The sequence below is a fragment of the Hipposideros armiger genome, unplaced genomic scaffold, assembly GCF_001890085.2.
Source record: "Hipposideros armiger isolate ML-2016 unplaced genomic scaffold, ASM189008v1 scaffold_742, whole genome shotgun sequence".
In the NCBI taxonomy this organism is placed as follows: domain Eukaryota; kingdom Metazoa; phylum Chordata; class Mammalia; order Chiroptera; family Hipposideridae; genus Hipposideros; species Hipposideros armiger.
In genome coordinates, this window is record NW_017732092.1 from 100,218 (window position 1) to 112,197 (window position 11,980).

Consider the following 11,980-nt stretch of genomic DNA (forward strand, 5'->3'; position numbering starts at 1 on the left):
CAGAAGGGTCAGCATCTTTCCAATTTCCAAGCCCATGTGGAGAAAGGACCTCAGTTTCTTCAATCTACATCCTTGCTCCAGGCATTCACCAGTAACAAATCTTGGTTCAAGATTTTGCAACATGTTTTAAGATAAAAACTTTATTGAGGGTTTAAAATGTCATTGTGAGACAGGATGGAAAGTTTATCTTGAAGGTCTCTCCATGGCTTTCCCAAAGCCACAAAGCAAATAAAACCAGATAAATGCACAATACATGAAACACATCTGAATGGGGTCCCAGAAAAATCAGGGTCAGTGATTTGTAGTTCCTGGGCCCAGAGTAGGAACAAGTTCAGTGCTCCACTACGTATCTTCTGTTGGTGCTCAAGTCAGAATGGGTCCAGTTTGCTTGCAAGCAGGTTTCTGCCCATCTGGTCCTGCGTCTGTCCCATCAGTAATTGTCAAGCAGGGATTTCTCTCTTCCTCAGCTATCAGAAGTCTCTGAGTTTCCTCATCAAAGACAGCTTTTTCCAGCCTGGTAAAATATAAAAAGGGCTCTATTTAATTCATACCTTTTTTTTTTCCTTCTCCGCATCTCATCTTCCTCCATCACTTCTTCCCTGGGCAAGCCTAGGAGAACCTGCTGGTGGCTTCAGGAGGAAAGACACACTGACCAGGCAGTGGTGAGCAGATACATGTTGGGCAGCTGGCTCGCACACACACAAGCCCTGATTCATAGTGCTGCACATTTCTGTGGTGTACATTCTCCAACTACAGTTGATATCAAGCTGCCAACTTGATGTCACTGAACATAACACTGAGAAGAGGAGATGCACACTCAGGGTTTTCCCACATGCTAGGAGCTGGCTTCAACACATCACTGGAGCAAACAAATGTACTGTGTGATAGCATCCGATTTTACCTAAACATCAGAATTTGGAACAGGAACTCAGTGGAAGCTTGGGAGCAAGACTGAAGCTATTTTTATTTTTAGAAAGACAAAATAGTAATAGTTTGCAATCTCTGAGTACCTGGTCCTGGCCTTCTGCTAAGGGTTTTGCAAGCATATCTCATTAAAATTTCACAACAACCTATAAGATGCCATTAATGACCTGATTTGTGATGAAGACACAGAGGCCCAAGGGTACATGCCCTCAAGTGCTCGAGTCAGGATACAGATCACAGTAGTTTGGTCCTGGATACCCTGCCCTCGCATATGGCACATGGCATACTGTTGTTGCTTTGAGTTAAACAGGAGGGCTACGAATCATTGTGTCTTGTTTCTCCTGTGGGTATAAACATCTCTTGCCTCTGTTGGTATCTGTTAATCTACAATGGTCCCCAAGTATTAATAGCTTCATGTTACCATTGGAGTGAAGTACCTTCCTTCTTCATGCAGCTGTTCATCTTAACACAGTTTGTGAGGCTGTCCGTGTATGGCTGGGGTGAGGGGGGTGTGGGAGTGAAGAGGAAATACAGACATGGTGCAAACCTTATTGGTTCCTTCATTTTTATCGTGTTATGCAATTTATATTTTTATAATTACCATGTCAAATAATGTACCCTATTTTGCAGGTAGGAGACGGATAATCAGAGAGGACAAGTGCCTTTTCCGAAGCTACAGTACTAAACACAAAAAAATTAGAGTTCCAACATTGATCTCTAGGACTCAGAAAATAACAGACCATCTAAGTCTTCCCACAACCTCACATGCCACCTCTAACGCTCTGTGCTCTGAATCTTAGCACTCCTTAAAATGAGTGTGACATCATGCCAGGCACCTGAAGTTTCTAGAAGTAGATTGACAAGGATGGACTATAAAGAAATGAAACCATATCTTCACAAGACCTAAAAGAAGGTAATGTTCTCAGTGTTGGAGTTATACCAGTTTTAGTCCAATATCCTATACTTCCCTTTCCAGAAATGAATGGTCTAATAATTACCTATAACTCCTTGATCTCATTTAGGTTCTAAAAGTGTAGGGGAAAATGAATGAGAAAGAGAGATGCTAAAAATTCATTACATTGGGGTCAGCCAAGTGGCTCGTTGGTTAAGAGTTGGATTGGGAGTGCAAGCTCTGAGCAGCAGGGCAGCTGGTTTGGATCCCACATGGCCAGTGATGCTGAGCCCTCTACAACTAAGATGGTGAACAACAGCTTCACCTGGAGCTGGGCTGCCATGAGTCCCCGGTGATGGTGTTGGCTGCAATGGGACTGCAGTGGGCTGCCGTAAGCTACCGTGAGTGGCCGGCACCCGCATGAGCTGCCATGAACCACCATGAGCAGCTGTCCAATGGCCAGCAACTGATCTGCCTCATCCGGGAAAAGCACAATGATAATACCAACATGGGCCAGTGAAAGTACGTCCTCCACACTAGACTGAAGAACAGAAAGGACAGCAACTTGTCTGTTTCCCCTCCCCGATTCCCCAAAGCTGTTCTCTCCCCCAATTTCCCAATAAAATCTTTAAAAAAAAATTCATTACATTGTTATCTTAAAATAAAATTTATCTGATAAAATAACATAATTTGTATTATAATTATATTTATAATTATATAGTATAAATTACATTAATAAATATAAATAAAACAATATATAATGTGTATAATTAAACATTACATAATTACATGTATTATATATAATATGTATAACTTGTATTATAATTATAGAACATATTAAATCATGTCTATATTTATAAATGTAATTATAACACAAATTATACATATTACTTTATTGTATTAGATAAATATGATTTTGTTAGATATTATATATTACAACTATCATATTTATATTATGTTATATAAATATATAATTATATATTATATTAAAAGTCTATAATTATAAATGTAATTTATATTAAAATTTTATTTTCGTAAATATGAACACTTTAATATAAATATATTGAATATGATTTATCTTAATACATACGTATGTACTATATTATAATTATGTTTATATTATGTATTATTTTATTAATTATTATGTATTATAATTATAATTGTGTTATAATTTGTATTATAATTATAATTTGTATTATAATAGTACCAGTGCCACCAGTCACCAGTTACTGTGCTGAGCAAGGGATGTAAGCAATAGCATTTGCATTTTAAATGCAGTGAGATTAGACTGTGGAGGTCCCAGTCCTCCCTCCTTAGCCCCAGGACTGTCCCCAGCAGGAGCCCAGGCACAACTCACCAGAGAACTTGCAGCCTGCACTCAGGGTGTCTCAGGGCCTCACACAGCACCAGCACCCCACTGTGGTCCAAGGCGTTTCTAGTCAGGTTGAGTCTTCTCAGAGTTTTACTGCTGGTGAGAGCGGAAGCGAGGTCCTCGCAGCAGGCACTGGTTAACTTGCACGCACCCAGCCTGCAACAGACACTCAGTGAGAAGAGGCCTATCCTGGGGATGAGGGTGGGGGTGGGAGGCATGTGGGAGCATGTGAGCTGGATGTGTGGCCAAGGCTCCGCCCCTAGTCTTGGAGTACAGCATCTCACAGTCCTGTGTTAATGACATCTGATTACTGCCCTGCAGTAGATTATACCAGTGGCCACATCATCCATTCCTCTCTGAACACAGGCCCGTGGCAATGTGACTTTGCAGCTCATCACACTCGGTGTTAAGGTCTGTTCACCAACCCCTGCACCTGGGCTGACTTTGGCCTTGGCCTTGCTTTGGCTAATAAGACACAGTGGAGGCAAAGCTATGTGGGTTCTTGCACATTCCTTGCTGTCTTGAACCCCTGAAATGCTGACTGTGTCCTTCCAAAAATTTATAAGTTGATGCCTTAACCCCCAGCACCTCAAAATCTGACTGCATTTAGAGATGGAGTCTTTACAGAGGCAATTAAGTTATAATGAAAAGAGGTCATTAGCTTTGGCTCTAATCCAATGAAACTGGTGGCCTTTTAAGAAGAGATTAGGACACACACACAGAGAAGAGACAGGGAGGAAACAGCCATCTACACTCCAAGGAGAGAGGCCTCAACCACCAATTCCTGATCACACCCATTCAGATCAGCTATGCCCAGCCAGACCAGAGAAACCACCCGTTATGGTCAGTGCCCACGGATTTAAGCCTCTAGGTTTGGAGTACTTAATTATACCATGCCACCTAATTGCTATGTGCCCTGATGGGGTTTTCACTTTTCTTTCTCTTACTGTCCACCAATCCTCCATCTTAGGCCACCCATGGAGATACAGCCATGACATTGAGCATACCCACCCAAGAGCCTCTAAGTGACAGTTGGGATGTGTTAGAGCTTCACACAACAGCTTCACGCCAACATCTTCTATGTCATTGCACCCGATTTGCAGACTTTGGAGGTTTGGGTTTTCGGTGAGGACTGAGGCGAGGTCCCGACAGCCATCGGCAGTGATGAAACACTTTATCACACTGCAAGGGAACAGTAGTGAGGCCACTCTCCAGGGTGACTACGTTTTTGTCTAACATCAGGAAAAGAAAGATGCTAAAGCACGACACTTCTCTCATCCAGATGAATGGACAGGTAATCGTCCAGCAATATTTGTGAATGTGGCTCTTTCCCTGATGACCTCAAATACAATTGTCCACAGGACACCATGTGAACACACGTGGATGGTCTGTTCGTGGACCCCATGTTCTGTGCTTTTAACTCCTAAAACTTCATAATATCTTCATAACTTTAAAGCAAGGTCTCCCATTTTTTACTCTGCAGGTGTTTCTTAGGTATTCCTGGCCCTTGCAAATTCCATATACATTTTAAAATCCACTTTTCAGGTTCAAAACAACAACAACCAACTATCACATTTTGATTGGGATTTTATTAAAACTAAAAATCAGTTTGTGGAGAATGACTTGAAAAGTCTTGTCTTTTCCCACATTGCACTATCATTTGATGGTATTCACTACCAGTGTCTCACAAGCATTGTGTTAGCTTTATTCCTAGGTTATTCCTTTTTGAAATCTTTCTTTTTTGGCAATTATGTTTTGATACTGCTGTAAGTGATACTTTTGTTCAATCCCATTAGTTTATTGTTTCTTCTTGGTCTATAGGAAATGTTCTTTGTGTACTGTTTGTTTAAAGGAAGCTTGTTGGACTCATTAATTTTGATAATTTAGCTACAGATTTTAAAAAAATTTTCTATGTACACTATTATATCATCTGCAGAGAATTAGGTGTTTCTTCTTTTCTAATATTTAATATTTAAGGATTATAGGTTTTATATTTTCTCTTTCTCACCTTACTTATAGAACAATGTATATTAGAAGTAATTATAACTAGCATTCTTAGCTTTTTCTTGATATAAAAGAGAAAGCTTTTATGCTTTCATCATTAAACAAATATTTGGTTTAGGTTTTTTTTAACATATACTTTATTGGTTCAAGGAAGTTCCCAACTATTAATTCCAACAATTATTATAATAAATAGTTATGTTTTAATTCAAAGCTTTTTCTGTATTTTAGATGATAGTGATTTTTATTTTTAATCAGTTAATATGGTGAGTTACACTGACTGAATTTTTTTTTCTAGCTGAGCCATCCTGCCACCTGTTGGCAGCTCAGCTCAGGCTGGGAATCGAACAGGCAACACTGTTGCTCAGAGCTCGCACTCTTGAGCGAGCTCTTAACCATCTGAGCCACTTGGCCAGCCACCTGACTGAATTTTTTAACGCTAAAGCAACTTTACATTCTTAAGATAAATTCAACTTGGTCATTATATTTATTCTTTTATTACATTTCAGGATTCTGTTTGATAATATACTACTTAGTATTTTTGCATTTCATGAATGACACTGGCCTATACTTTTCCTTTTTCTTATTAGTTTCTATTATCAAGAGTATGGTAGCCTCAAAAGATGGTGGGGAATGTTTCTTCTCTTTCTAATCTTGAAAGAATTTGTATAATACTGGAATTATTTCTCCCCTCAATACCTAATAGCTGTTCTTAATGAAGACTTCCATGCCTGGCATTTTCTTTATGGAAAGATTTGACTGACTTAATTTCCTTAATGGTTTAGAGCTATTCATTTCTCTTTCTTCTTAAGTTTTGTAAGACATATTATTCTAGAAGCTTAATGAGTTTTGGGAAAAAAATCTAAATTTTCAGATTTATTCTATAAAGTTGCTCTTGATATTCTTTTTAATATCTGTAGCACCTGTAATAATGTTTCTTTTCCCATTCTTGATATAGATCGGTGCTGTTCAATTCAGTAGCTTCCAGTGACATGTGACCACTGGGGACTTGAAACGAAGCTTATTTGAATTAAGATGTGCTGTCACGTACCATACACCATATTTTAAAGAGTACAAAAATGTCTCATCAATCATTTTTATATTGATTACATGTTGAAATGATAAAATTTGATATGTAGATGGATACTAGATATTTTGTGTAAATGTCCAACCACTATGCCATGTACCTGAAGCTAATATAATATTGAATGTCAACTGTAATTGAAAAAGAACGCAAATTTTACTATTAAAGTTAATATCACCCACTTATTTTCAGGTTTTTTAAAATGTGGCTACTAGAAAGTTTACTATTACATATGTGGCTTGCATTAGTCTTACCTACAAGGCACTTACTGGTTAGTCTTTGTCAAGAACCAACTTCCAGCCTTCTGATCCTTTCTATGGTGTGTTTGTTTTGTTTCATTAATTTCTACTCTTATTTTTATTTCCTTCCATCTTTCTCTGGGCTTATATTGCTATTGAAGAAGTTTCTTAAGATGAATATTTGGGCCATTTTTGTTCAGCCTCTGTTTTTCTAACACATACACCTGCTTCAGCTTTATCCCTTTAGTTTGTTGTGAAATACAGTAATACTTTGGTTTGCGAGCATAATTTTTTCTGGAAACAAACTACTCGTATTGCAAGACATTGCTTGTTTACCACATTAAAATGTATTAGAAATGTTTGCTTGTCTTGTGGAACACTCGCAAGCCACATTACTCGCAATCCAAGGTTTTACAGTACATTCTTTTTCATTTCAATATATCTTCTGTTTCCCATTATGATTTCTTCTTTGGCTCATGGATAATGTATGGGAATAATTACATTCACTTCATAAGAATTAGCATTCAATCAAGTAGGATGATAATTTTAAAAAGAGCATGATCCAAATAATATATCTATCAATAATTTTTGCCTGAAATTCCATTTTGTCTGATTAATGTGGCCACTTAAACTTTTTTTAATTTAAGTATAGTTGGTAAATAACACTATATTATATATATTAGTGTCAGGAGTACAATATAGTGATTTGATATTTCTATAGCTTACAGTGGGATTACCTCACTAATTCTAATCATCTGTCACTGTGCAAACTTATCACAATATTATTGACTATATGCCCCTTCCTCTTTTCACCCGTTCCCCAAAATAAACTCAAACTAGATCAAACACTTAAATGTAAGGCCTGAAACCATAAAACTTTTAAAAGAAAATATAGGTATAAACTATCTGACATCAGTGAGTAGTATCATTTTGGATATGTCCCCTCGAGCAAAGGAAAAAAAGCAAAAGTAAACAAATGGGACTTAAACTAAAGAGCTTCTGCACAGTGAAGGAAATCATCAGCTAAACAAGAAGACAACTTACTTAATTAATGGGAGAAGATATTCACAAATGACATGTCCCATAAGGGGATGATATCTAAAATATATAAGAAACTCATACAACTTAATAATAAAAATAAATAAATAAACAATCTGATCAAAAATTGGGCAGAGGACAATAAACATGTCTCCAAAGTAGACATACAGATGGCCAATAGATGTATGAAAAGATGCTCAACATCACTAATCATCCAGGAAATGCAAATTAAAACCACAATGAGATACCACCTCACCCCTGTCAGAATGGCTATCATCAATAAATTAACAAACAACTGTCGGTGAGAATGTGGAGAAAAGGGAAACCTCGTGCACTTTTGGTGGGATTGCAAATTGGTGTGGCCACTATTGAAAACAATATGGAGGTTCCTTTAAAAAATTAAAAATAGAACTACCGTCTGACCCAGGAATTCCACTTCTGGGTATTTATTTGAAGAAAACGAAAACACTAATTCAAAAAGATATATACACATAAACTTTCCTTTAGGTTAATATTCAATGGTAAACTGAGATTTCTTGAGAGAGTAGGTAAAAGTAATTCTGCTTAATTCCACAAGTGTCTTGATTTCATAGGGAAAGAGACATTTAATAATGAAATGCTATCTCAAATGGTAATTCCAAAACCACAACAGCACCTCCACTACAAGGTTACCCAAATATTTCTCAATTTTATAACATGAAATTAGGTCCCTATTATCTACTTTCCCTTTATTCTCTTACTGCCCTTATTCCTTCCTCCCTTCCTTCAGTATCCCTGGTTTTATCTATGTTAATTCCCACACGTATTATCAGGTCTCCTGTTCCTATCCCCATGTTTAATCGTTCTACCTGGAATTTCAGCTCTACTTTTCCACCTGATGAAACTCATACATCTTGTAGAACACATAGCAAACATCTTACCATAAAACTGTCCCTCAGCCAGAGTCCTAATTCTCTCCCTCTCCCTCTTCCTCTCCCTCTGCTGAAGGACCATTTACAACATATTAAACCTGTGACAAAAGAGTCAAGGTATAGGGCCGGCCGAGTGGCGCGATGGTTAAGAACTCGCTTGGGATGCCAGAGGGCCCCGGTTCAGATCCCACATATGAGGGCCAGTGACACTGCCCTCTGCAGCTAAGATGCTGAACAACAGCTCAACCTGGAGCTGGGCTGCCGTGGGTCGCCGGCGACGGCGTGGGCTGCAGCCCCTGTGGCAGTGGGTTGCCATGGGCTACCGTATGTAGCCAGCAGCCAGCGTGAGCGGCCAGCAGCCAGCGTGAGCGGCCAGCAGCCGCAGTGAGCGGCCGTCCAGAAGCCGGCGACTGATCTGCCTCGCCCGGGAAGAGCGCAATGATGGTGCCAACTTGGGCCAGTGAAGCAACGTCCTCCACAACTAGACTGAAGAACAAAAACGACAGCAACTTGTCTGTTCCCCTTGCCCCAATTCCCCAGCACTGTTCCCATCCCCCCAATTCCCCAATAAAAAAATCTTTAAAAAAAAAAAAAGAGTCAAGGTATAGGTTTGTTCACCTGAACATCTCTACACCTTCTGAGGCACAGACACTATGGCTTTTCTCAGTTCCAGGTGCCTCCTCAGCAATGCAGGCCCCTGAGAAGGAGGTACTGTATTCCAAACAAACCTCAAAGACACTTACCATAGTGACTTTAGGTGGCAGCTTGGCTGTTTCAAGGCCTCACAGAGAAGTTTCAAGTCTTCGTATTTCAGGACATTTGCACTGATGTCTAGATGGATCAAGCTCTTGTTATACAAAAGAACTTCATAGAGGTTTCCCCAGAAATGTTCACTAATGTAGCAGCAACTTAACCTGTGGGGACAAACATATGGGAGAAAAAGAGGGACATGACATGTCAGAGGGATTTGTATAACTCCACATTACGGGTAGTATTCCTATAATCTCATATCCATGAAATCCTCAAGTGAAGCCATGTACTTGTGTCTTATCTGAAAATATCCCCCTTCGTTTCTTCTTACTCACATAATGGAGAGATTAGAACAAAAAATTGACACAGTAATGTAGAAGAAATAACTGATTCTCTAGAAGAACTTGGAAAATTTTGGTTCTAATTCTACATCTGATACTGTCCTTGGCCAAGTCAGTGCTCCCTCATGGATTGGTGATGTGTATTGGATTATCTTACATGTAAAATCCTCAACTTTTTCAACTCTGTTATTCTTAAAATCATATTGAGTTTATGACTTGCAAAGGGATGCATGATTACTGTGGAAAAAATTGTAAGGTACAGCAGAGAGCAGAGCAGAGGATGCAAGCTGGTGACGTCCACCTCAATGGATATGTTGCCTCCATCAACAGAGAGATTTTAGTCAGCAGGCTAAAGGTCAAACTAACAGCTGCCATGGTTCTCCATAGTGGACCCTCCCAATGTTCACTTACACCAAGACCTCCAGAGCACAGGCTGGGTGACGCAAGGCTTCACACAACAGAGGCAGCCCTTTGTCCAAGTAGTTGTATGACACGCTAAGAAGCTTCAGCTTTGTTCTGCTCTGTAGGACCCAGGTAAAGCCTTCACAATCATCAGCAGAGAGCCCACAATTTGCCAGCCTGTAGGAAAGAGAAAATGCCGCATATTGGGCTCTATGTCCCTGACTCATTCTTCTTGCTAATCCTATAAGAGTCAGGAAGCACATGTTTGCTGAGAACCTCGCTGATCCTCATCACACTTAGACTTGAGACACATACAGGGTAAGTTATTGTCCGTACATGGCTTAAACTTCCCTAGTGCAAAGCCCAAAATACATCACATGATCTACAAGGCTCCTGCCTTTCCCTAAATCCTTGTGTCTCAGCCACACTGGCCAATTTCAGTTGCTTGACCTGTATCAGGTGTTATTCTTCAAAGTATTCATTCATGTTTGCTGTTCCCCTCAACTCCTCTGTCCCACTTAGGGTTTTTGTACTTGGTCACCCTGAATTGTCACAAATTGGATACACTTGTGTTACCAGTATCCAGGTCCAGACACAGATCACATCCATTGCCTCCTGTCACTAGCCTCACCTCTAACACCACAGTTTTGCCCATCTTTGAACTTTTTATACATAAAGTCATAAGATACGTATACCCTTAAGTTTGACTCATTTCCATCAACAAGGTCTGTGATATTCATTCAAATTGTTGCCTATAATTGTAGATCATTCATTCTCAGGAAATGAGACTCTAACCACAGGTCTCTTTTCTAACTTACTGTTAGTAGGTATTTCTATTTTTCAGGCATTATGAATATTTGCCATGAGTGTTTTCATACTTATATTTTAGCAAACTTATGCATGCAGCTCTGTTGAATGTACACCTCAGAGTGGAATTTCTAGGTTATTCCAAATGCCAGAACTTATGAAAGCTGAATACAGGCTAAGTGGTTGTACCAATTTAGAAACTTTAACTCCCATATTCTAGTCTCAAGTTCACAGGTTAACTTCGCATATGAATAATAGAAAAGAGGATGAAAGTGGACAGATAAAAAAAAATACATGGTCCTCTCTGGAATCAAATCAGTGAGCCCGGCGAGCATGGAGACTTACAGTAAGTTTTCTATGTTGCACGTTGGGTTGTTCAAGGCATTACAGAGCAATACCACATCGTTACGGGAGAGCCTTGTGCCACTGAGGTCCAGGTGCTTCAAATCTGGGCTATGAGTGAGCACCTTGAAGAAAAGCCAACTATCACCAGAAAAGGAAACATTTTTTACCCTGCAAAAATGAAGAAAGTTTTGGATAAATTTCATTCATCAAAACTGGAGAAGACAGCCTGAGCATTCAACTTTGTCTCCAGTGAACTGTAATTAACTCCTATGACCTCTAATGTCACTACCCAGTCATGTAGCTCAACTGTTCTCAATCTTCCTACTGACCCCAATGGGGCAAAACTGTCCAATGTTTGGGAGACATTTTTGGTTGTCACATTGGGAGTGTATGCTACTGGCATCTAGTAGCCCAAGGTCAGAGATGCTACTAAACACGCTACAATGCACAGGACAGACCCCAACATGAAAAGTTATCCAGCCCATAATGTCAATAGTGCTGAGACTAACACTATGCAGTGTTACAAACTTCCAAATTTAAGTGAATTAACACAAAGTATTTTTTTTCTCATGTTTAATTGAAAGTGTTATTGTTTGGGTGGGGGTGGGGAGGTTCCTTTAAGACAGTAGTTCTCTACACTGACTGAAATTGAAATCAAATGGGGATATTCTGGTAAATTGGTTTGGGGACTTGATCTGGGCATAGAGAACTTTTTTTAAAGGTCCTTGGATGATTTGAACATGCAGGCAATATTAAGAAATCACTGCTCTACGTTCTGCTTCTCCAAGCATGGTTCCTGGACAAGCCACGTCAGCATCACTTGTTAAAAATGCAGACTCATAGGGCCGGCCGAGTGGCGCGATGGTTAAGAACT

General features: G+C 39.4%; 1 protein-coding gene across 1 annotated transcript in view; it reads right to left on the reverse strand.

Moving 5' to 3' along the window:
• Positions 1–363: 363 nt before the first annotated feature.
• LOC109373743 (NACHT, LRR and PYD domains-containing protein 4-like) overlaps positions 364–11,980 on the reverse strand; it is a 21,547-nt gene continuing 9,930 nt past the window's right edge. Inside the window, exons 4-9 of the mRNA XM_019627852.1 lie at positions 11,107–11,274; positions 9,964–10,131; positions 9,205–9,375; positions 4,200–4,370; positions 3,174–3,344; positions 364–514 (exon numbers count right to left, since the gene is read on the reverse strand). Coding sequence (XP_019483397.1) covers positions 364–514; positions 3,174–3,344; positions 4,200–4,370; positions 9,205–9,375; positions 9,964–10,131; positions 11,107–11,274 — 1,000 coding nt within the window. The remainder of the gene's footprint in view (positions 515–3,173; positions 3,345–4,199; positions 4,371–9,204; positions 9,376–9,963; positions 10,132–11,106; positions 11,275–11,980) is intronic.